This window comes from Chrysoperla carnea, chromosome X (assembly GCF_905475395.1).
Source record: "Chrysoperla carnea chromosome X, inChrCarn1.1, whole genome shotgun sequence".
NCBI lineage: Eukaryota > Metazoa > Arthropoda > Insecta > Neuroptera > Chrysopidae > Chrysoperla > Chrysoperla carnea.
In genome coordinates this window covers 3657099-3683993 of record NC_058342.1, presented here as the reverse complement: position 1 = coordinate 3683993, position 26895 = coordinate 3657099, and the positions used below count along the sequence as shown (strand labels likewise).

Sequence of the window (26895 nt, the reverse complement as noted above, 5' to 3'; positions counted from 1 at the left end):
CGAAGCTCAACGTCAAGTAAATGAACTTCTAAAAAATAATATTATTCGAAAAAGCCAATCGCCTTATAATCCACCTGTGGTGATTGTGGATAAAAAACAATCACCACACTCAAATACTAAACAATTTAGAATGGCAATCGATTATCGCAAACTAAATGAGATAACGATATCCAATAACTACCCTATACCACGTGAACGCGCCTAAATGCGACGTCCACGAGTGTGGACTGTATACGAACGAAAATATAATAAGATTTAATAAACCAGATAAAAAAAAAACAATTATACAAATAAATTTTTTTTGGGCTTACCTTGATTAATTTTCACCGGTAGTGATTGGTGATTTAGGGGTAAATTCGGAAAAGGGGAATTGTGGATAAATCACCAATTGGCGGCTGACGTTAGTTGGCCGCTAATATGTTGGTTGTGGTCCAATTCACTTTATTTAATATAATTGTTCGTACTAAATTTCGAATCACTAAAATTCCTTCGATCTTCAAAAAAAAAAAACTCAACTAACTGAATTTATTTTCAATGACTAAATTTATATCTAAGTATTCCAAACTAACTGGAATCGATTTAAACGAAAATACAAAACCAACTAACTGGTATCGATTTCTTTTTTTAACTATACAAAAAACGATATTTGTACAATAACAAAAAAAATATATTTTTTTACAAATAAACTAGTGCCGACCTTTATATGTGTCGGTTGATTAAACTAATTTTTATTTATCGATATTTGATTTGATTCGATTAGTATAGGCGCCAACATAGCCCCCGCTCAGAACGATATTTTTTGAGCTAACTCAGAAAAACGCTTCTGAAACTAATCATTTTTGAAAACGATATGCAATGAGCAGTCTATCGTAAATAATAAGTCTACGGCGCAACATAATATGCGTCTGTGGCTAAGTAACATAACCAACCAAAGTGTCAAATAATAAACAATACAATAATTTGTAGACTTAAAGTTACTCAATGTATTCCAAAATAAAGACAATTTCATTTCATATTATCTGCAATCACTGTGACAATCAAAATATCGAAAAATCGAATAATTTAATTGTGTTATCAAATTTGTAAAAAAAAAAAAAAAAAAGAAATAAAAACTAAACTAAAATTAATAAGGTGATGGGGCGGACAAATTAAATGGAAACATTGATTATTGTGAGGGTAAGGGGCATAATCTCACAACTGGTCGTTTATATAGACCCGATTTAGTTTTCACCTCCACCACCCGAACAATACCATCTATGCCAGGGAATAATTTTTCGACTCTACCGACTGGCCAACGAAGAACGGGTACGTTATCTTGTTTAATAACCACCAGGGTTCCTAATTGGATAGGATAACCAGGAACATTCCATTTTTGCCTTAATTGCATTTGTGTCAAGTAATCATTTTTCCACCGTTTCCAGAACCCTTGTACCAAATGATCCAATAATCGTTTCCGATCGAGTAAATTTACCGGACGGTTTGGAACACTTGGTGAAGGTAATGAATCTAACGGGGTCATGGTAAAAATGAGCTGGTGTCAAAGGTATGGGATCGGTTGGGTCAGTACTCAACCAAGATAGAGGCCTGGAATTTAGTAATGCCTCTATTTGAACCAATACCGTATTCAACTCTTCATATGAAAGAATTTGATCCCCGACAACTTTGTATAAATGGGTCTTAACACACTTCACTTGCACTTCCCATATACCGGAAAAATGTTGACTAAAAGGAGGCTGGAATTTCCAGGTAATTTTCCGATGAGCTAACTCGGCAGCCCATTTTTTTTCAAATTCATCAGAATTCAATAATTTATATAAATTTTCTAATTCGTTTTTAGCCCCAATAAAGTTAGTACCATTATCGGAGTACACCACTGAACATGCGCCCCTTCTGGATAAAAAGCGTTTGAAGGCAGCCAAAAATAGATCGGTTGATAAATCCGACACGAGTTCTAAATGGAGAGCTTTAGTACATAAGCATATGAATAAGCATAAGTATAAGTATTTTGAAGTTTCTGAAACTCTAACTGAAGGTAAATCCGCCATTTTGGGAAAAGCGGGCTTCGGATTTAATTTAAAACAATGGTTGCATTTCCTCAAGTTATGCCTAATTGTATTACGGGCGCCCAGTATCCAATATTTTTGGCGTAGTATGGATGAAACTAACGATGGCCCTGTATGTAAGTTTTCTTTATGACAATTTTCTATTAATAAATTAATAAAATTATCTTTCTTAGGGAGAAGTAGTGGATGCTTTTGCTCAAAACTAATATCAGCATTTCGTAAACGTCCACCTACACGTATCAGCCCATCATGCAAAAAGAGACTAAGTGGTCGTAAATTTGCAATGGAAAGGCTTCTATTTTCCAACGATCGAATATCGTCTGCAAAATGGTGATTTTGAATCACCCTAACTAAGACTAATTCAGCTTTAACTAAATCGGAGGCGTTAATACTACCCTTAGAAGACAAAATTTTTATAAATCGTAAAATATAGACGGTTGTTCGTATCATTTTTTTCCAAGAAGAAATTTTCTGAATAAATGCATATACAGAATTTTCCTGCCTTTGAGTAGCAATCATAACCGTTAATTTTTCTTCAGGCATAACGTCCAAATTAACAGAAATTTTTCTTATTGGCCACGATGAAGGTTCTAATTTTAACCACTCTGGACCCGTAACCCAATTAGGCATTTTCATGAATTGAGATGGACTTAATCCTCGAGAAAGTACATCGCTAATATTTTGTACCCCCTCTACATGAAACCAATTTTCATTTGATACCAACGATTGTATTAATGAAACTCGGTTGGCAACGAATGTTTGCCAACGATAGGGTGGGGATCCAATCCAATTCAAAGTTACTGTCGAATCGAAAAATGCAAATAATTTTCGAACCTGAACGCGCGGTTCCAAACTGGACATTGCAAATTTAAACAACCTGGCCAACAAAACAGCTGCACACAACTCCAATCTTGGAATAGATTCCGTTCGCATTGGAGCAACCTTGGTTTTCGCACAAACTAGATTAACCAATATTTTATTAGTCGGCGTAACCGTCCTAATGTAAATCATAGCGCCATAAGATTCTAAACATGCGTCGCAAAATCCGATTAATTCAACCGGTAAATCTTTAATCGCCCCAAAATGACGAGGAATTTTAAACAATTCTAAACATTTTAAATCAGTTTGGAAATTTTCCCAGAATAAACAAATTTCCCTATCAGGAGCCTCGTCCCAATCCAATTTTAATATCCACAATTTTTTTATTAAGAGTTTTATTAATGTTACAGGTGCTAATATTCCTAACGGATCAAACAACCTAGCGACTGTCGAAAGTACATTACGTTTAGTGCAGGGTCTAAGTTCGGCATTAATACTAAAAGTGAAAACATCCGAATGAGGGTACCACTGCATACCCAATATTTTCAGACTGTCTGAATCAAAGGATACTATTTTAGGAGAACGGTCCTTTTCGGGCACAAAAGAAAATAATTCCTGAGAATTTGTCGCCCATTTTGTCAATTCAAATTGGGCCGATCCAGATAACTCAATGAGCTGCGAATATAATTCCGTAGCTTCTTTGACCGTGTTGACGCTTGTGACCAAATCGTCCATGAAAAAATCACGTTGAACAATTGACGAAGCAAACGGGTATTTGTCGGCTTCATCTAACGCCAATTGTTTTAACGTTCTTAAAACTAAAAATGGCGAACTCTTTACACCAAAACTAACGGTGTCTAACGAATATACTAAAATTTCATCGGTTTTTGAGAAGCGCCATAATTTTAGCTGAAATTTTCTGTGATCTGAATGCATTCCGATTCTCAGATACATTTGACGAATATCTGCTGTGAATGCAACCGAAAACAAACGAAAATTTAAAAACAAACTAACTACATCCGATTGTAGTTTAGCGCCAGTATAAAGCAAGTCATTCAAAGATACTTGCTTTGTAGTTTTAGCGCTTGCGTCGAAAACGCATCGAAGAGGGGTGGACACACTGTCCGGTTTAAATACACCATGGTGTGGGATGAAATAATGGGGAATAGACGGGTTATTTTTTACTAAAGATATATAACCCTTTTCTAAATGTTCCCTAATTACGGCACTGTATTGTTGCTTCAACGTTGGATTTTTATCGAATTTATTTTCCAAAGCTTTAAACCGTTTTAAAGCGTTTGAGAATGACTCGCCTAATTTATTGGCATTATGTTTAAAAGGTAAAGATACCACATATCGTCCCGAATTTTCCCGCATTACGGTCGACGCAAAAATTTTCTCGCATTCCACATCTTCTGGACTCTCGAAATTTTGTGTTGGAATGTCCTCTAATTCCCAAAATTTACGCACCAACTTTTCTAATGGCGGTTTCACCTGAGTGTGAAAGGATTGTACCGACGTGGATGCTACTGGCAAATTGGGTACACAGCCCATTATTACGAAACCCAACTTTGTTTCAAGGGCAATAAGTGAATTAATTTTACTTTTGATTTTACGTGATTCTAATAAAGTGGCAAACATTTGAGCCCCTAATATGCCCTCTATAGGACCAGGCTCACAAAATTGATCATTCGCTAATGGTAAATAACTAAAATGTTCCCACGATTCTCGTAAAATTTTGACATTAGGTAACCGATCTGTGATTTTTTCGATTACAAAAACATTAACTTTATAGTTGACGCATGAATTTAAACGTGAATAAATAATTAAATCCGAGGCTCCTAAAACCTGACTGTCCCCACCAAAGCCCTTAACAACCATATTCGAAGACGATATATTTAATCTAAGTTTCTTAATACAACCTTCCGTCAAGAAATTCCCTTGACTACCAGAATCTAACAAGAAACGTACTCTATGCCTGACACCGACATGATCGTATACATGGACAATTACCGTTGACAACAACACTGTAGAACCGCATTTGATTATAGAATCATCGACTGTCGAACAAAATGCTGACGTATCACTTTGAACTACACCGGGGCTACTTGGACTGGTAACAGAATCACCTTGACTCACAACGGAACTTGTACTATTATTATTTACAGGCTTGATGAAATGTAGCAAACTATTGTGTTTATAGTGGCAAACGTTACATACGGACGGACTTTTACATTGTACAACCTTGTGATTTTCAAAACAATTAATGCACATACCTTTCCCTTTTATTATTTTAAATCTATCCGATGCAGATTTATCCAGAAATTTTGTACAGGTTTTTATATCCGTATGTTGATTGGAGTTACAAATTAAGCAACGATTGCTCTTTCGATTGGTTTCTCCAAAAAATGCGTGTGATTTTGATTTTACATTTTGGTATGTCGAACTGGATTTTCCATGACCTAATGTGCTATTGTATATTTGAATCTGCTGCTTGATAAATGCAGTAATCTCCGCATAAGTAAAGATACTGGAATTTCTTCGAGTATTTTCAAACAGATTGCGCGTATCTGGATCCAATTTCGACCACAATAAATATGCGTACGTAAAATCTAATAAATCAGCTATATCTAATTCCTTAAGGGCACGGTATGATGCATCACATCTGTCTAGGATATTATCCAAATTATTGACTGAACCTGACTGTGCAGGTTTAAAATCCAAAATTTGTTGTAGGTAAGAACCGGCCAGGATACGTGGGTTTTGATACCTTTCGCAGACCTTATCCCAAATAATTTGATAATTCGATCCAATAGGGGGTAAGCCAGTACAAACATTTTTTGCCTTCCCCGAAAGCTGTCCTATTAAATAATTTATTTTGTCCGCATTACTCAATCGACTATTAGTGTGAATGGAGGACTTAAAACACTCATAAAAAATTGGCCATTCTAGGATATTACCGGAAAATGTAGGTAGAGATAATTTAGGCAGCTTAGGCATCATTCGAGATGATGATTCTAAATTGGAAACAGATGCCTCGTTGACTCTGACTTCGACTTTCGGGGTAATATCTTCAGCGCAAGTTAATATTTCGCAATATAAATCGTCGAAAGCTTCGAGAAGTTGATAATTGGGTACAAAATCGGGATCCATTTTTAATTTCAATTCGTTTATCCGTTCAATAATATCGATGTAGTTAGCCTTGGTTTCCTCTAAACATTTTATTTTTGTGAGGAAATTTTTACGCACTGTTACATTATCGATATCCTGAGTATATTCAAATAATTTTTGAATTCTTCGGAAAAACATTTCCTTTCGGCTATTGAGAATTTTCAGTTTAGCCTCATCACTCGCCATTTTATTTTATTTTTTTTTTACCAAATAATATTTAAATGTAAGAAAAATGTAAACTAAGTATGGGAATGAAATAATAAAGAATTGTTATCTAAATACGAAATAATAAAAAATTAAATTAATTAAATATTAAATCAATTAAATGCTAAATTGCATTACAGGTATATTGGAAACGGATAATTTTATCAGAATCGAATAAAACTGGAATAAGCTCATGAATCGAAAATCTAAAATAATTGTATGAAATCTAAAATTGCAGATAGCATGAGAATCAAAATATTCACTAATTACAATAAATATTTCAGCAATAAATATTTACAATTGGAATAAGTTCTTGTATCGAAAATCTAAAATAATGGTCAAATAAATGAAATTGCAGATAATACGCAAATCGAAAATAATCAATAATTACAATAAATATTTCAACAAATGATTGAATCAAATTATTGATTATTACTCCCAAATAAATTCAATTAATAAACAGCTTTTTGTAAACCACTGTTACATAATTTGAACAAACAAATTTTTATTTTTCACATACTAGTCTGAAATTACGCAATACAGACCGCATGTTTTTTATAAAAAAAAAAAAAAAAATAATAATTTCGAGTATGTTGTAATTTAAATTAATTCATACTAAATCGAATTAATCAAATATCGATATTGTTTAATATAACATCCATTCAATATTAAACGAAGAAAAATATTCTAAATCTAAATTGAATCAAATATGATTCAATATGATCCGACACCGAAGGACCAAATTTATGAACGCGCCTAAATGCGACGTCCACGAGTGTGGACTGTATACGAACGAAAATATATTAAGATTTAATAAACCAGATAAAAAAAAAAAAACAATTATACAAATAAATTTTCTTTGGGCTTACCTTGATTAATTTTCACCGGTAGTGATTGGTGATTTAGGGGTAAATTCGGAAAAGGGGAATTGAGGATAAATCACCAATTGGCGGCTGACGTTAGTTGGCCGCTAATATGTTGGTTGTGGTCCAATTCACTTTATTTAATATAATTGTTCGTACTAAATTTCGAATCACTAAAATTCCTTCGATCTTCAAAAAAAAAAACTCAACTAACTGAATTTATTTTCAATGACTAAATTTATATCCAAGTATTCCAAACTAACTGGAATCGATTTAAACGAAAATACAAAACCAACTAACTGGTATCGATTTCTTTTTTTAACTAAACAAAAATCGATATTTGTACAATAACAAAAAAAATATATTTTTTTACAAATAAACTAGTGCCGACCTTTATATGTGTCGGTTCATTAAACTAATTTTTATTTATCGATATTTGATTTGATTCGATTAGTATAGGCGCCAACACCACGTATAGATGAAATATTTAGTAATTTTGGAGGTAATCAATACTATTCAGCACTTGATTTGGCTAGCGGATTTCATTAAATTATGGTCAAAGAGGAAGACATCCCAAAGACGGCATTCACTGTCGGGAACGGCCACTGGGAATTTCTACGTATGCCCTTGGTTTGGTAAACGCTCCGGCCAGTTTTCAAATTCTAATGAATGAAATCTTCGCTGATCAAATAAACCAGGGAAGGTGTTTGTGCTACCTTGATGATGTAATTATATTAGGCAAAAACCTCCAAAATCCTATTGAAAATTTAGCTGAAGTATTAAATACTTTAAAGAAAAACAATTTAAAACCTTATATTGAGAAATGCGAATTTCTTCAAAAAGAACTAAAGTATCTAGGACACATCGTTGGAGTAGCTGGCATTAAACCCCAAGTTGAAAAAATAGAAAACATATTACTAAAAAATAAACTAAATCAACCGAAAAATAGTAAGCAAATTCAAAGTTTCTTGGTAATAACTCGTTATTACCGTAAGTTCATCGAAAACTATGGTAAAATTACAAAACCACTTACAAAACTACTGAAAAAGAATATAAAATTTGATTTCGATAAAAGTTGTGTAGACGCATTTATTGAAAGGAAAGATTACTTCAGCCCTTATTCTAAGACATCCGGACGACAGAAAATGTTTTTAATTACCACTGATGCCAGAAACGAAGCTCTAAGCGGAGTATTGACGCCAGAGTACAATGGTATCGATATGCCGATTGCATTTTATTCATATACGTTGAATAAAGCTGAAAGAAATTATTCAACAATCGAAAAAGAATGTTTGGCAATAATTAAGACGGTGAAAAACTTCCATCATTTTCTGTTCGCAAGATTGTTCGAAATTAAAACTGACCATCATCCTTTAGTTTGGCTACATTCGTTCAAAGACCCAACTAGTCGAAGATGGAGACTAAAGCTAATGAATTACCAATACAGAATAAAATACACCTCTGGCAAACGCAACTACACAGCAGATTTACTAAGCAGACCAATTCTCATGGCCATCGTAAATAAATCGGAAAAATTTGAAGATTTCGACAAAACAATAAAAAAATAATATTAAAATTCAATACATAGATAACATGATCAACGTAAGTAATTTAAAAACTGTTATAATTCCATTATCTAAAGAATTAGATATAAATAATAATTGAAAAACATTTATTTTAAACAACTTCACCCGAGAGGACATCAACAACGCAAACCTTGGTCAAGTGATAAGAAACGAAAACGACACCCAAACAATAATATTAATTATTTGAAAAAATACAATTCAAAATAATATGAACGTAAAACTATTCTATGAAACATTGTATGAAGTGTCCTTGACTTCAGCTGATAAAAATACTATTGTTCATCCTAATATAATAGACAAGAAATTAGGTAAGAATTATTTAAATAATTTACCACATCATCATTTTGAAAAAAATATCGAAGAAATACCCGTTGACAATGTAAATTTTAATGTTTATCTTTCTGAAAACGAAATACAAGATGTTTTGTGCAATGAACTAGCTGAAATAGGTGAACCAGGTCCTAGTACTGAAGCCAACCAAGAACCCCCAGAAACTTTGGAAGTCGAAACAGACGAAGAAACTCAAAGTGAAGACAGCAGCACACCTGGAGCAAATAATGGCGTAACAACTATTATAAAAACCGAAGAAGAAAAACAAAAACTCCTTCCAGAGTTCCATGATAGTCCATTAAAAAGTCTTCCAGGACAGGCTCGTATCTATCAAGAATTACGTCAAAAATACTTCTGGAAAGGCATGAAAAGTTATGTCGGAAACTATATAAAAAAATGTGTCACCTTCCAAAAAAACAAATATTCAATCATAAGAAAATCCGCAATGGTTATTACAACAACAGCAGTGAACTTCAACAAAGCAGTAGGAGGGACCACTTACGAAAAATTTTCAGAAGAAGTACAAGACAAAATTTAGAAAATTCGAGAAGTAGCTAGAAATAATTTAAAACAGTCAAAACAAGTTAATAAGCAACAGTACGATAAATCAGCAACCAACAAAATTAGAAATTTTAAAATAAACGACTAGGTATTAGTTAAGGAAGGACAATGTGCACCCGGTAAACTTTCTGAAGGATATAAAGGCCCTTTCCAAATAACCAAAGTCAATCCTGAAAAACATACTGCAACAATTAAAATGAAAAAGTTTGAAAAAACATATCACATGAATAAAGTGAAACTGTATGTTTCAGATGAAGATGTGGAAAACATTGATTTTATCGATACTACTACACCATGCGATGACAGAAATACTAGTGGAACAAATACCGAAATCATCGGGCATATTTTTCAAGAAACTAGGCGAAGCAAAAGTCTGCAGCCAAAAATTAACTTTAATCCACTACACTAATACTACTATTTTTTAAAATAATTTATGTCTAGATACAAAACATTATGAAAAATCTTACAATTACTGTAACCTGATACATCATACTAATTCTAACGCAGCAATATGCATATTACAAATGAAATTATTAAGTCAACAAATACAAGAGATAAGAACGTTATTAAAGTCGTTATAATTACATCATCAAACAATAGCCATACTATACCAAAAAGAGGTTTAATTAATGCCGGTTCAAGTGTATTAAAATGGTTAGTAGGTGCCCCATCAGCTGATGATGGTATATTTTATACAAACTCCATTAATTCATTAATCGAAGATATAAACACAACACATCTCATGATGAAAGGTCAAATTAAAATTTTATCAGAAACAATGAATACTCTAAACAAAACACTTACTACCGTGGAAGACACTGAACGCGAATTAAATGCAAACGTACAAACATTTAATTCATTTATTAATAACTCAACTCAGATTATTAATAATGACCATTTACAATGAGAAATTTTAGACCGCTTATTATTAATCAAAAAATTAAATGATCTTAATTTTAGGCAACTAGAACAGTATAGCATGACCCTAACATTAGTTCGACATGGTATTGTTGACTATAATATCATTAACCCCACGAGTTTATTAGAAGAATTAAATTCTCTCAAACAATTTCAATTGCCACTTAAAGTTAATCCTAAAAACATAGAAAATTATTACAAAATAATGGAAACTAAGTCTTTTATGAAAAACCATTTATTAGTTGTACTAATCAAAATTCCAATCGCTGTTTCGATCGAATGTTTACTTGTTTGCTTAGTGAATCATGTACAATAGTTAATTCTTTCTTTGTCAGAATATGTTTTGATATGATACCTAGTTTTGCTAAACTTATGGATGAAATAATGTCGCTTACATGGTTGTCTAAATATTGCAGTTGTGATTGTAATGAAAAATAAAATTGTGATTGAAATAACTGTTGTTCGATAGTTGGAAAAGAATTCATGGCAGAAGCTAAAAGTTGTAGCTTAGCTTGTTCGCAGTTAATGAATTTTGTAATATTTTCAAAACGTTCTATCATTTGTGCGTTAAGTTGGTGTTGTCCTGTCATTCTGTCCGTGATTAGTAGCTGATTATTTTTTAACGTTTCTATTTGATTATTGATTTCTATGGCATCGTCGTTGTCCATGTTACCGGTAATCTTTTTAAAAACTGTTCCTAAGCCATTTATAAGTCCACGTTTGTTTCTGTAATGTTGTATTTCTATGCTTTCGATTTTATGATCTAAATTTGTATATTGTTGTTTCAGATTTTTTAAGTTATAGAACGATTTCGTTTCGTCAAATTCTGTCTCAAATATATTGTGATACATTTGGTTTAAACTATTTCTAATGTCGGTTACGTTAATTATGTGAATTAAATTGTTGTAATGGGAAGTAAGCTTTGTGGGTCCTAAATTTAATGCTAACAGTCCTTTCGTGTTTGTTAAGTTTCGTGGTATTCAATGTCTTGTGCTTTGTTGTAATGTAAAAATCTGAAAGAATATTACTTTCGTTTAGGTTTTGTTTTAGATTTATGATATTTAATATTTTGGGTGGTTTTGAAAGTCAATTTGTTTTCTGTTTGTTTGGTTTTCTTATCGAATGGGGTCCGAAGCGTTGTATTTCGTTGAACGTTTTTTATATAAACCTCCTTATCTATGTTCGGGGGGTTCATCTAGATTTTCATTGTATCGATCAGTACGTTCTTGCTGCTTTTTATTGCATTTGTCGATTAGGTTTTTTATCTCATTATTTTCTTCAATACGTTTGTTATCGAATTCAGTCATAGCGTTTGGTTTTGGTTCTAAAATAGTTCTATCCCGAATACCTCTCACAATTTCGAATGGGGTTAATTTTGTAGCTGAGTGAATTGAATTGTTGTACGTGATCATTTTCATGTCCAATAATTCAGTTATTTCTTTTTCTTTATTTTTATGTTTGAGAATTCGTAGTATCTCTAGGATTGTGTTATGTAGTCTTTCGATAGGGGAGTTACCCGTCGAGTTACGTGCAGCTGTTACGTGAACTTTTATATCGTATAATTTAAGGAATTCGCGTACGTCTAAATTTGAAAATTCCAAACCATTATCGTGTACGATTTTGTCCGGTATACCATTTCGTGCAATGCAATTTTTTAATGCTTTTAAGATTTCCACGGAATTTTTAAAGGGTACAACAATGCATTCGCCATACTTACTGAATTTATCAATGAGAGTAAGTATGTTTGTTTTTTCGACAGACAAGATATCGATATGTATTATTTCGAACAGTTTGGTTGCTATTTCGGTTGGTGATTGTTTTAGTTTAAGAGGATGCCGTTCGTATTTAAATTGTAAACATATGTCGCAGGTGTTTATGAATGTCGTTATTTTGGATTTCATATTGTCAAAGTAATGAATACGTTTTAGGTGGTTAAATGTTTCGTCAATTCCGCGATGTGTTGAAAGTTCGTGGTATTCTTTTATTAGTTTTGTTTGTTCGTCGATCGTTTCTACGTCATTAAGAAGAGATGTACAGCGTATTAGTTTATATTTTGAAAAGTATTCGTCGTATGTTTTACTAATTAGTTTAAATGTAGTATCGTCGGTGTAAATGGCATTAAGTTTTGTAGGGAGCATGTATTCTTTAAAAATTTGTATACATTTGTCAATGGTCAAGCTGTTTTCAATTTCAATTGTTGTACGTCTTCTCGTTTTAAATAAGTATTCAGTATTCGTTGCGTCACGAAGTCCAATGTCGATAATTATTTGGTTATTAAATTCGTTTAGACAACGTTCGGATATAGGGATTCCTTTGTTAAGATTTTCACTTGAGCTCTGTTGAGTGGATACTTCAGCTTGTTGTGAATTGGCTGAATCTGTTAAGTTTATTTCGGGCTTCATTCTACTCAGAGCGTTGGCGTTGGTGTTTTGTTTTCCCTTTTTGTAATGGATCGTATAGTCGTATTCCTCGAGTTTTAATCTCCAGCGAACTAGTTTGGAGTTTGGTTCTTTGAGAGAGAATAACCAAATCAGAGGCTTGTGATCCCTGAATTGTTGGGTTGCCCATACTATAGCAAGTAGTTCTTTTTCGATAGTGCTATAGTTTTGTTCGGACTTAGTTAATGTTCTAGATGCGTAACATATGGGTTTGTCAGATCCAATGTTACCTTGAGAAAGGACTCCGCCTATGGCGTAGTTGCTTGCATCTGTCGTCAAAACGAATGGTTTCGTAAAGTCCGGGTATTGGAGTATAGGTTCGTGTGTCAGGAGTGTTTTACAATACTCAAAGCATCGTTTGTATTCAGTATTGTTAATGTCTATGCGTTTGTCTTTTTGTAAGCATTGCGTGAGTGGTTTTGTTATTTTGGAGAAGTCCTTTATAAATTTTCTATAATATCCCAGCAGTCCAAGAAACGATTTAATTTCTGTTACCGTTTTGGGAATGGGAAAATTTTTTATCACTTCGATTTTCTTGGGGTTAGGTTTTATCCCCTCGGTTGTAACTATGTGTCCAAGGAACTCAATTTCTTTGTGAAGAAATTCGCACTTATCCAGTTGGGTCTTGAAGTTGTGTTCTCGTAGTTTGGTAAAAACTTTTCTTAACGCCTCGATATGTTCTTGTAAAGAGGATGAAAAAATGATTATATCATCCATATAAACTAGAACATTCTTACCGATGTGCTCGCGAAGCATGTTATCCATGACTCGTTGGAAAGTAGCAGGAGCATTTTTAAGCCCAAATGTCATGCGCGAGTATTCATAATGGCCATGGTCGACGCTAAAAGCGGTTTTTGGAATGTCTTTTGGATGCATCTCAATTTGATGAAATCCAGAGGCAAGGTCAACCGTACTGAAGTATTTACAATTTCCTAGCTTGTCGAGAATGTCAGAGATGTTTGGGAGAGGGTTTCGGCCGTCAATAGTTTTTTCGTTTAACTTCCGATAATCAACAACTAGTCGCCATTTCTTTTTTCCGGACGCGTCAGCTTTCTTTGGTACTATCCAGATAGGAGAGGACCATGGAGAATTAGAGGGTCGAATAATACCTTTTTCAAGAAGTTCGTCAATTTGGCGCTTTACTTCTTCCTTATGACACTGAGGCTATCGATAGGATTTTGTAAATATCGGAATGTCATCTTGAGTCGTGATAGTGTGTTTGACGTCGGATGTGAATGTCATGTTCAAATGTGGTTCGTAGAAAATATCACGAAAATCAATACACACATCTGTTAATTGTTTTTGTTCTTCCTGGTTAAGATGTTTCATTCGAATATTATTAGTAACAAACTCGTAATTGTCGGAATAGTCGAAATCGTTAGGTGAATTTGTATTGTTTATGTTGTTGAATTCGTGGTAGATAGTCAGTATGTCAGCTTTAAGCAGTTGAGATAGTAAAAATTTTTGTTGTTTGTCCGAGTTATTTTGGATGTATATTTTCGTATGGTAGTCTTTAGCTTGATAAATTCCACCAATGGTTTGTATATAGTCGTTTATTATTGTCTTTGGTATGTAAACGTCATTTTGTTTTTTATCGATAGGTAGTGTTATAAGTTTTTGTTCAAAAGGTTCTAATGTATACACAGGCGTTTTTATGCATGGTTTGTAGAAAAATTTTGTTTCTAACATTATTAAAAATTATTGAATCGTTGGAATAATTTATTTGTGTATTAAGTGTCCTAAGTGTTTGATTTCCTATAATTCCATCAAAGAAATGATAAAATTTAAACACTAAGAATTCCAATGGTTCGTAATTATTTAATTCGTTTAAATAATCAATTTTAATTTTATTTGTTATTAAATGTTTATTCAATGCTGTGGTTATTTCTTGTTTGGTTGGTATTAGTATTGAGTTTTGGGTATGTTTAGGGTCGATAAAATTGTCGTCAGAGCCAGTGTCGATCAAAAATCTAAGTTGGGCATTACCGTTACGGATGTGGATGTATGGTAGTTTCCCAAAAGGTGTTTGTTGAGAATTTAACTCTACGTATCCGGTTGTGTTGAAGTAGTTAACTGAAAATTTTCATCTTCAACAACGTTAAGTTGGTTTAAATCAACTGAATTATTTTCGACAACGTCAGGTGGTGTATCAAAATAGTTGTTATATTGTGAATAATCATTCGGATAGGCATCACTGTGGTAATCATTAGGTTGCTCACTGTAACTATCGTAATATGAAGCGTTTGTATCATCAATAAAGCATCAGTATTTAATAATTCCTGTGATACAAAATTTGAGGGACCAGTAGGTTTAAGCATATTGTTGTGATATGAACGCTTGGTGTTACCGGAAGAAGTATCCATTGGTTCTGGTCTTGGTAAAACAGGTTTGTTAGGTGGTGGGTTATTAAATCTATTAGAATTATGTGGGTTTGATTGTAAAGTGGAAGGTTTTTGTTGGTTATATGAATTGTTAATTGGGGGCCTATACTGTGGTCGAGGTTGACCAAAGGTGTTATTACTGTATTGAGGGTTTGCTTGATATGGTTGTACTGGAGGATAGTTGTACCGTGGTTATATGTTCGTGTTATACGGAGGCTGGTGTATAACATATGGTAGTTGATTAGCATACGGAGGTCTGATGGAGTCGTTCATATTCACATGCCTTATAGCAGGTTTTGGTTGATGTACATTGTTGTTAATTTTAATAGAAGTTTTTGTAAATTGACTTTGTTTGTAAAACACATTTTGTTCGATTTGGACACGTTTAAAAGCGTCAGAAAGTGTTTTTGGTTGGAAGGCTCTAACAATATTCCCTATATTTCTATTTGATCCCGTTAAAAAGCAATCCAAAGCTAGTTGATGGTAATAGTCAATTTTATTTTTCCTTACTTCATCAGTTAGTTCCTGCAAAGTTACGTTATTTATAAGTGAAGCGAGTACTTCATTTACTTTACTGAAGAAACCTTCAGCGGATAGATTTCCTTGATGCAAAGTATGTAAATCTCTCGTTAAAATATATTCGTCTCTTTTATCAGCATAGTGATTGATTAAAATTTCTTTAATTTGAGTCCAATCTCTAACCCTACCGTACTGGTTCAGTACGTCATTGGCGTTACCAATAATTTTTTTCTTATTTCATTATTATAAATAGCCATAATATTATCGTCAACTAAAGGTAACAATGTTGTAAATATAGTATCAACACTGTCAATAAAATTAAATAAATCGGATTTATTTCCGTCATATTGTGTAATCGTTTTAATACAATCAGGTATTCTAAAGTTATTAATTATTTGAACTAAAGTAAGAGTTTGTGGTATTTGATGCGGGGTTGTTGGCATTTTGTTTATATTAATTATTTTTCCCGTTAACTCTGAATTTGAAGAATTATTGTCGGATACACTGTTCGATAAACCGTCGAGCTTGTAATTGCTATTAGAAAACGATGAACCGTCGTTTATTTTAGCGCTTGTTCTGCTGCGAGTGGATGGATATGGTTTTGACATAGGATAATAAATAATAAAATTGAGTACTTACTATAGAATTATGAACTTTTTCCACATATTCACCATAAAACGATAAACCGTCGTCTCTGAATTGATACGAAGTTGAAACAAATCTCGATGATCTACCAAAGCTTAAAATTGCAAATTTTGAATAAACCATCAGAAAAATCGATATTTATGAAAAGCAATTTTTTGTGGTACGAAGTAATTACATCTAAATTCCATACCTTAAATCATCTATCCCCATGGGCGTCAAAAATGACGGGGTTTTAATTTATCAAAAACCTCACATTTGACTCCCATTAATTGATATTACTTACAAGATTAATATGAGCTATTTTGTATGAATAACATTTGTGTGTTGCATCTCTAAATTCACATATAGCATTAACGTATTTCACGTCATCTAGTTTCACTGATGCGAATGTAAATCAAATCGTTATGCATTCTATACTTATGGAAGAACAACGAATTCAAAATTTCAACTTCAATGTTTAGCTAGATCGATTTATTTTGAGCTAAGATATACGGTAGATCGTTGTAAAATCTTTATATTAGCTATATCCCAAATATTATAACGCTCCACGATAGGTACATTATCTAAGACTAGCAACAATGCAGATAAAGCGCACCCAGCGCACTTTTCAATAACATTTCGCGATATATTATCGAACCATTACGCTCACAAAGCGTATGTGTTTACAGGCGTAAGGACGCGCCGCGTCTTTCTATAACGATGCGTCTTATATCATATACCTAAATTGCGCACTTTTTGCGCCATAAAATATTGCTCATTACACAATAATAATTAAAATCCATAAATAATTAGCAGTAACCGTATGTATTCCACAGAAGAAAACGTGCACGCGCATGCGTGGATTAATTAGGCTCTCATGTTACAATGCTTATTGCATTTACTTCAGTTTAAATTTTCTACTTAAAATGCTTCTAGTCTAGGAGGAATCGGCGCATGAGTACCGAAAACTATTCCACCTCAATTTTTTTATGCGATCCTCTTCAAATTGCCCTCCTAATGATATAAATGCATGTTGCCAGGGCGCAAACCGGTGCCATATTGTTTAAACCGAATTGTTTAAACAATTGCAAGGAATTGTTATTTTTCAACCGGACAAATTTTTTTTATACTCTTTATTGAAATACCAATAAAAAAGGCCCGATGACTTTTCACGATAAAGTTAATATTTTTAAAGATATGAATTTTTAAAGGTTCGAAAAATTTCAAATCTGGGTACTTTCGACCCATGCAAAATATATTAAAAAAAACATAATGTCTAAGTAATATTTTTTTTTAATTCTCTATACAATTGTTAATAATATTGTTAAAAGAGATTTTAAAAAATTTCATTGTTTATATCTTTTTTTTAATTGTTAATTCCGCGCGCTCACATAGTCTAGTTAAATAGGGGGCTCAGTTTTTTTTTAATAACTCAAAAAATATTGAAAATTTTTAAAATCTGAAAAAAGATCCAAAAAGATGAAGAAATTTTCTAAAATAAAGTTCCGATCGCGAAATTATATCTCCATATTTATAATTTTTACAGAACCTTGAAAATAGCGCAAAATACGGCAAGTTTGGCTCTCGCGCGCGTTCTGTCTCTGAGACCTACTAACAAAAAAAATTATTTAAACATATAAAATATGATTATTAATAAATAAAAAAATTAATGTCGTTTTGAGATACATGAATAAACAATAATCCGTGGTTTAAAAATTTTTTTCCCAATTTTTCCATTAGTTATGTAATTGTTAACTAACAATTTTTTCTATAGTTTTAATATATATATATATTAAAACCCCAGAATTTTTTTCCCTCCGTGAAGTTATTCTTATTAGGCTTACAAATAAATTACCGTTTTTAAAATTTTTAAATTTTGATTTTTCAATTTGTTATTAACATTTGAAAATTAACAAATGAAAAAAAAATTCTTTTTTAATTTTTTAATTGTTTTAATTTATTATAGTTAAAAGGTACATAAAAATAATTTTTTCAAATTTTTTACAATTTTTGTTTAAAAAATTGTTATAAACAAATACATTGTTTATAAGTAAATCGAAATTTTTTTTTTTGCAATATGTTCATTAACACAAATTATGATTTAAAATAAAAAAACGGTTTCTTAAAAAAATTTATTTGTTGCTTAAAAATGCGTTTCTTAATATTAATAATTAGTAGCTAAAAAAGATTGTTAAGTAACAAACGCATTTTTAAGCAACAAATAAATTTTTTTAAGAAACCGTTTTTTATTTTAAATCATAATTTGTGTTAATGAACATATTGCAAAAAAAAAATTTTCGATTTACTCATAAACAATGTATTTGTTTATAACAATTTTTTAAAGAGAAATTGTAAAAAATTCAGGGGAGGGAAAAAAATTCTGGGGTTTTAATTTAATAATTATCGGAGATTTTATGTTAACATTCTCTATAGAAAAAATTGTTAGTTAACAATTACATAACTAATGGAAAAATTGGGAAAAAAATTTTTAAACCACGGATTATTGTTTATTCATGTATCTCAAAACGACATTAATTTTTTTATTTATTAATAATCATATTTTATATGTTTAAATAATTTTTTTTGTTAGTAGGTCTCAGAGACAGAACTCGCGCGAGAGCCAAACTTGCCGTATTTTGCGCTATTTTCAAGGTTCTGTAAAAATTATAAATATGGAGATATAATTTCGCGATCGGAACTTTATTTTAGGAAATTTCTTCATCTTTTTGGATCTTTTTTCAGATTTTGAAAATTTTCAATATTTTTTGAGTTATTCAAAAAAAACCGAGCTCCCTATTTAACTAGACTATGTGAGCGCGCGGAATTAACAATTAAAAAAAAGATATAAACAATGAAATTTTTTAAAGTCTCTTTTAACAATATTATTAACAATTGTATAGAGAATTTAAAAAAAATATTACTTAGACATTATGTTTTTTTTAAATATATTTTTCATGGGTCGTATAAAGTACCCAAATTTGAGATTTTTCGAACCTTTAAAAATTCATATCTTTAAAAATATTAACTTTATCGTGAAAAGTCATCGGACCTTTTTTATTGGTATTTCAATAAAGAGTATAAAAAAAATTTGTCCGGTTGAAAAATAACAATTCCTTGCAATTGTTTAAACAATTTCGGTTTAAACAATATGGCACCGGTTTGCGCCCTGGCAACATGCATTTATGTCATTAGGAGGGCAATTTGAAGAGGATCGCGTAAAAAAATTGAGGTGGAATAGTTTTCGGTACTCATGCGCCGATTCCTCCTAGACTATTCATTGTATTAACCTACTATCTTACCCCAATAAGCAGATCAAAAAAAGCAGTTTCATAATGAAAAATACTGCAGAAATTTTTTTCGTGTTGAAATAAGTTTAAGGTTATCCTCCGAGTGTAAATACGAATTGGCAGGACAGAGGGGCGTGAGCTTCAGCCGTCATTTTGGAAAACACGTTTAAACAAATATCTCGTGAAACGGTATCGTACAACAAAAATAGTTGGGATCATTTTCACAGAGAATGACATTTTCTATAACTATTATTTGAAATTTTTTTCTTTATAATCTATATGTATATATATCATTGCCAATATTGTCCGATAAGAAAGACACGTAGTGCAAGTGTGCGAGTGCTACGCGTAAAGATACGTAAAGATAAAGATTGTGATTACGATGGTAATATTAGGGAATTTTGTGATTCTTTGTTATCATCCGAAGTATTTGTAAAATTGCAAGAATGTTTTCAAAAAACCATTGAAGAAGGAAGGAATTTCAAGAAAACTTCAAGAATTTGAAACTCAACATTTAAGGTTTTCGAGTGAAATAGCAGATTTGAAGAGTTATTTTCAGTTAAATTTACGTTTTGAAGCGGCACCTAACGGTAAACTTATCAACCTGATATCTCAAATCCCGGAGTCGGAAATTCAGAATATTTGTTTATATAACATTCAACCTTATGGAACAACCATGAATTTTAATAATGAAACAAGTTCTTGCAGGGAACCTAATAAACAATATTTGAATCAACAAGCTGGTAAACAAAAATTAATTCCAATAATAAACAAACAAACAGGTGAACAACAAAATAAAAAACCGAATTTATTTCAACAAATAAACATGGCCACAGGTGAACAATAGTACAATCAACCACTATCTTTTACAGATTTGGTTAAACAAGGAATCAATTCTGAAAATCAAAATGCTACTCATATTGTGGCTGATGAATCTGATTCTACAAATTTCATTACTGTTAAAAGTAAAAAGAAAAGAAGTAAAAATATTGTTAAGGGGCCATCCCAAAGTAGTTCTGATCTAAAAGTAGCCGAAACCAAGCTTTGGTTATATCTGGGCAGAACACTTCCAGATACAACACCGGACATTGTTTTGGAACATTTAAACACCATTTTTCGGATTGTTTTCACAAATGTGAATCTTTCAACATCCAAGGATGCTACAGAAACTTATGTATAGCAGCTGATATAGCCATGAAAGAAAAGCTTTTTTCATAAAGCAGTTGCCAGTTTCAAGAAATAATCAACTGAATATATTGTAAATTCAACATCCATTCAGCTTAAAGATCACTTTAAAATACTACAGCTTAATATTCAATGCTTAAGAAATAAAATAGAAGACCTAGAAGTACTTCAGATCCTCACTTTGTTTGCATTTGTGAACAGTGGCTAACAAAAAATGAAATTACTCACACAAAAATCTGTAACTATAACCTGATTTCATCTTGCTGTAGAATGCAATTTCGCCATGGTGGTGTAGCTATTTATGCTAAATCGAGGTTTGAATGTAAAGAAATGAAAATAAATGTATCCTACGTAGAGAAGATTTTCGCATATTGTGTTACAAAATCTCAATCACTTCATATCATTGTGTCCATCTATAGAACTCCGGACAGTGACTTTACACTTTTCTTAGAAAATTTTGAAAATTTCTTAAGTGTTCTATCGAAATATAAGAAACATCAAGTGTTTATATGTGGGGATTTCAATTTGAACTTCCTAATAAATAATTCAAGGTATAAAAAAAAGAATCTGATAAATAGTTTTACTTTAATCGCTACAGTTACTGAGTCCACTAGAATTACTCTCTCCAGTTCAACGCTTATTGATAATGTTATCACAAATGCTGACACAAAGATGTTGTATTCAAAGTGCTTCGGTTTTTTAATCCGACCATCGCGCAATCCAAATCTGTTTCATATTGAAAAATCAAAGCAGTATCTAAAATACTTTAAAAAATATTCACGAATCTTTTCTCATGAAAATTATTGCTTATTTGAACAATTACTTACGACTGCAAATTGGGAACCTGTCTATAACTGTTACGACGCAGAGGAAATCTGTGGTAATTTTTTTGACATAATCTTACACTATTTTCGCTGGGCTTTACCGAAAAAATTGGTAAACATCAAAAAATTTAATACCAAAAAATCAAATTGGATCACTCCCGAAGTAAAAGCACTTTCTAAATGTGTTTCTAAGTGATTTTTATTTGGAGTATATTAAATCAAACCCTCTACAATTTGAATTTCCACGGGCTGCATCCCAATACAAACGAATTATTAAAACTTTAAAAGCATTAATAAAAACCGCAAACCTAAATTACCATGCCGAAATTATTAGTACTTCAAATTATAAATCCTCTGCCATATGGAATATAATAAACACCAAGAACTGCTCCAAGTCGAAAGCTATAAATAATTTTCCTGATTGTTTTGTTATCAATAATGAAACAGTATCAGGTATCACCACAATCGCGAATGAATCGAATATAACGGATACTTTGAAATTAGTAACTCCAACTGCTATGTTCTCATGATTTTATAAAAAGTAACATTAATAGTTTTTTCTTGTTTCCAACAAACGAGGAAGAAGTTTTTCAAACGATTCACTCGTTAAAAAATACTCGATCTACAGGTTGGGATGAAATTCCAGTGAACATTTTTAAAAAATTTTCACATTTTTGTCGATGCCTCTAAGTAGCATTATTAATAAATGCTTTCAACAAGGAATTTTTCCTGCTTTGCTGAAAGTGGCTGTAATTAAATCTTTATATAAAAAGGGAGACAAAAAGCTGATTGATAAATATCGTTCAATATCTTTATTGAGCAATATCTCAAAATTTTTTGAAAAGATTTTACACAAAAATTAAAAAGAAAGATAGAAAAATCATTAAAAGAGGAGGCCCACAAGGGTCAATTCTCGGGCCGTAACTTTTTATACTATTTATTAATAATCTTACACTGACTGAGCCCAACTCAATTTTGTTTGTGTGATCAGGTAAAATTTTTGGGCATCTACTTGATAAAAATTTATCTTGGAATAACCATATAGATCAGGTGATAGAAAAATTAGTAAATACACTTACCTTTTGCGTACGATTAGAGATACTGTATCAAAATCAATTTTGTTTAGCATATACTACGCCTATATTGAAAGCAAGATGCGATATGGAATTGTGTTCTGGAGAAATTCTCCTCGTGTACAAAATTTATTTACAGCTCAAAAGAGATGTTTAAAGGCGATGTTTGAAATAAGCCAACGATCGTCTTGTAAACCGATTTTTAAGGAAAATGAGATTCGTACTTTATATGATCAGTATGTATATGAATGTTCAGTATTTTTTAAACAGTATTTCTATCTTTTCGTGAGTAACTATATGGATCATCAACACGATACTCGTCATAAAAATAAATTAAAAATAAATTATTGTACTTAACTTGTAACGGCCTTTTAAACAAAATCGTTAATAGTTAATAGGAAATAATCTCAAACATTTACCTTAACATGATCCACATATCATACTCTAATTACATTATAAGACAAAATAAAAATGGCACTTTCTGCATAGATAACATGTTTTCAAAATTTCAAATTAACAAGACAAGGTCTTTAAAATAAACCAATGTGTTGAATGAGCACGTTTCCACTTTTTTTACAATGAATGTAGAGCCTAAACAGAAAATGAATTAAACAAACGTCATAATAAATTATAAACAACTCTTAAATAATAGCTCTTAAAAACAACTCTTAATTAAATTGGAGTGAAATTCAATATGAAATGTAGAAAGCTTCGGGAAAAGTTCACAAGCAAAAAAAAATGATGCCATTTTTTATATTATACGCAAATTTGTTCTGTAACAGTAAGTTAGCATTTACTTTTAGAGAAGTAGATAATGATGATGATGCGTTCCATATCTGCTAAGAGATGTAGGAGATCACTTCCCGCCAGAATTCTCTTCTGATGCATTAAGTTCATCATTGTTCAGGAATTTATGTTATCCATCCAAGACGTTCTTTTTCTACCTTGGGCTCTTATATACTGATGTTTGTCTAGTTGCACTAGCTGCTGTACACTCTGCGTTAATTCAATTGTTTGCAATATATATTTTTTACATTACAAAAAATTTTTCTTTTGGGCGTATTATTATCAGTCAAATTCTGTTTCAAAAGCGAGTTTTTTTCAATTGTCAATACATTCTACTGACTTAGTACTCTTGCATCATCTGGATGACCGTAAAAAAAAAACGATTTTGCTCGCAGTTTGGAAACAATTTTAAAACTTCTAGCACAGTTTTACGAGATGCCCAAAGAAATTTTTTAGGAAAAAAACCTCCATCCCTAATTAAGACCTCACTAACAATATAAAATATCAACTAGAAGCAGTTATATTACATAAAAAAATTGAAAAAATAATTCATATAGTATTTCAAAATGTTTCACAACCGATGTTTTGACCGATATTTTGCACATTACCGATCAATTAATCAAGCGCGCAATATCCATACATATTCATGCATCTATTGAAGAAAATTTTAAGTACAGAAACGTCTAAAAAAAAGCATGCGTATATGAGCTATTGGGATTAAAAGAAAAAGGGCTTTTGGTCGATAAAAGCGATTTTTGTCCAAAATTTTCAATATTTTTTAAATTTGCAAAAACGCTTTTGTTGGGCATATTAAGGGCTAACTTTTCACCAAGGGTTGTTTAAAAATATATTTTTTTCAAAAAGATATGGGCGTTTCAAAAAAATGATATTTTTAACAGTTTTTTTTTCAATAAATTTTTTATTTTTTTATTTTTTGACATCTAACTGGGCTAGATCGATTCGAAATTAAAAGTTCAGCATTTTTTGTTCGAATTTTTTTTTATACAAAGCGTATTTAAAAAAAAAAAAACCTAAAAAAACTGTTTTCGACCAACTTTGGCAGCCATTTTAAATGTGATCCCGTAATTTAAAAGTTAAAAAAATAGTGCATTGAATTCTATTGTATTCGACATTGGTTTGCTGTATCTCGGTAACTTAAATTTAAAATTGTGCTCAAAATAGATAGACTAGACTATATTGCTTCCAATGGAATTTGGTAGTCCCAAGTTAATGGTGAGGTCATTGTTGATCAAATAAATGCGTACTATAGTTTATACACTGGATTAATATTTCAAATAAATGTACATAGACACTAGCAATCACACGGTTTTAGAAAAATTATAAACCACCAAATAAATATTATTTACACCTTAACTCAAATTCGTACTCAGGTCCTCTATTATAGTAGCCGAGCGCGCTGCCACACAGCCAGCTCGGTTGGTATTTGCAAAGCGTATCTATTGTATATAAAGATTAAATAGTATCACGAAATTATTTACATATATTTAAACTTATTACAAATTTAATTTAAAAAAACTGGGGAAAAACTAGGATTCTTCTTCTTATTTATTCAACAAATTTCGATGAAGTTTTCACAATACTTTTTCACAATACACATGGGTTTAGTTGTAAGAAGGAATTACCAACAACTTAACACAAGACACCAGAAATAGGTTATCACTTTAAAAAAACTATTAACGTACTTTTAAATAACGTACTCACTGTATCGATATATAAATAATTGAAGTGTAAAAGAATAGTTGGAATGATAATAGATAATATTTCTTTTTGTTTGATTCTAATTAATTGAAAAATTTGATTTTTCTACCAATTTTTATATCATTCTTGATTTAATTATACTCATGGTGAGTATTTATGTGTCCAATATATAATTTATATGCCGTATTCATTGCAGTGATCTTCCTGAGTACATTACAACGGTGGCTTGCCGTTGCCTTTCGTTGGTTATCGTCCCTGTGCTCGGTTTTGTTATTTATTAAGTGAAAAGCTTGGTTTTTGGAATTGCGCCTCTCCCACAAAAAAAAAAAAAAAAATAAAAAAAAAAAAAAAACAACCAAAAAACAATTGCTTTTGTTTCATTTTTTTTATTACCTCTGTCACTCATATATTCACTATTATTGATTGCTTGCTTAGTGTCTTCTCATGGTCTTTGTGTGAAATTAACCACTTCTACATCTTCCTCACTACGTTACCTTTTCTCTTGTACTTTCCCTGTTACAGATAAATCCTTTTCAAGTAGTTCTTCCATACCCTCCTTCGAGTATAGTTCTCCCTCGTACAGGAGTTTGTTACCTCTCATGCTGCATTTCTTCCCTGCTACATTAACTTTGAGCATAATTTTTTCCGATTCTCTTCTTTCGTCCATAACTTCTATAGAATAATCTTCTTTTAAAACTTAATTAGTGATTCTCAGCAGCCATTTATTTTTTAAAAATTTCCTTTTTGTACCTCTATGTTATACAGCCTATTATTATTGGTATGACATAAATATAGTCCCTTTTTTCCCAAGACGAGTTACGATATATTTATATTTATAACTCAGGAAAATCTTGTTAAACTCAACCGGCATTTGGAGACGGAAAAATGGGAGCTAGTCTTTGAGAGTAAAAATATTATTAATAAATTTAATAGTTTTTTAAAGACCTTCGTGTACTACCATGAATTGACATGTCCTTCCTCAAGTGTTAGAATTTTTAATTATTTCAGGCCTGAATGGATCACCCCTGGTTTCATTATATCGTCCCAAAACTTGAAAGTACTCAATATTCGGAAAAAAACGGCAAAAAATAAAAATTTCTTTAATTATGTCAAAAAGTACAAACAAATATATAAGAAAGTTATTACAATGGCCAAGAATATTTCCTTGACCAAAAAATTAAAGAAAACGAATAACAATCCCAAAGTTGTATGGAACATTATAAAAAATGAAACCTTAAACATATCTAGGGGCATTAAACACATAAGTATAAATAATATTGAAATATGCGACCCTGTGTCCATGGTCGACACTTTAAATGAGTGTTTTATTAATTTGGGCTCTGCTATTGGTCAGGATAATAACGCCAAAAACATAATTGAAATACAAAATTTTGAAAAAACTATTTTTATTGATGAAATCGGTTCCCGCGACATAGGACAAATTATTGGAAATATGAAATGCAAAGAGACCATGGACTACTTAGGCATTTCCAGTAATGTTTTAAAATCGGTTTCAAAAACCTTATTGGCTCCTTTAGTCGAAA

General features: G+C 31.7%; 1 protein-coding gene across 1 annotated transcript; it reads right to left on the bottom strand.

Annotated features, from left to right (window-relative positions):
• Positions 1 to 2434: 2434 nt before the first annotated feature.
• LOC123302806 lies at positions 2435 to 6035 on the bottom strand. The gene is made up of 2 exons (XM_044885896.1): positions 2566 to 6035; positions 2435 to 2459 (listed from the first exon to the last, which is right to left on the bottom strand). Exons 1-2 carry the CDS (start codon positions 6033 to 6035, stop codon positions 2435 to 2437), a joined length of 3495 nt encoding a protein of 1164 aa, XP_044741831.1.
• Between the last annotated feature and the right edge of the window lie 20860 nt (positions 6036 to 26895).

Excerpts from the sequence above, each read along its gene's own strand:
- LOC123302806 (XM_044885896.1), bottom strand. The coding sequence starts at position 6,035 with ATGGATCCCGATTTTGTACCCAATTATCAACTTCTCGAAGCTTTCGAC. Across the intron at positions 2,460-2,565 it reads GTTATGATTGCTACTCAAAG|GGTAGTATTAACGCCTCCGA; the intron begins GCAGGAAAATTC and ends TTGTCTTCTAAG.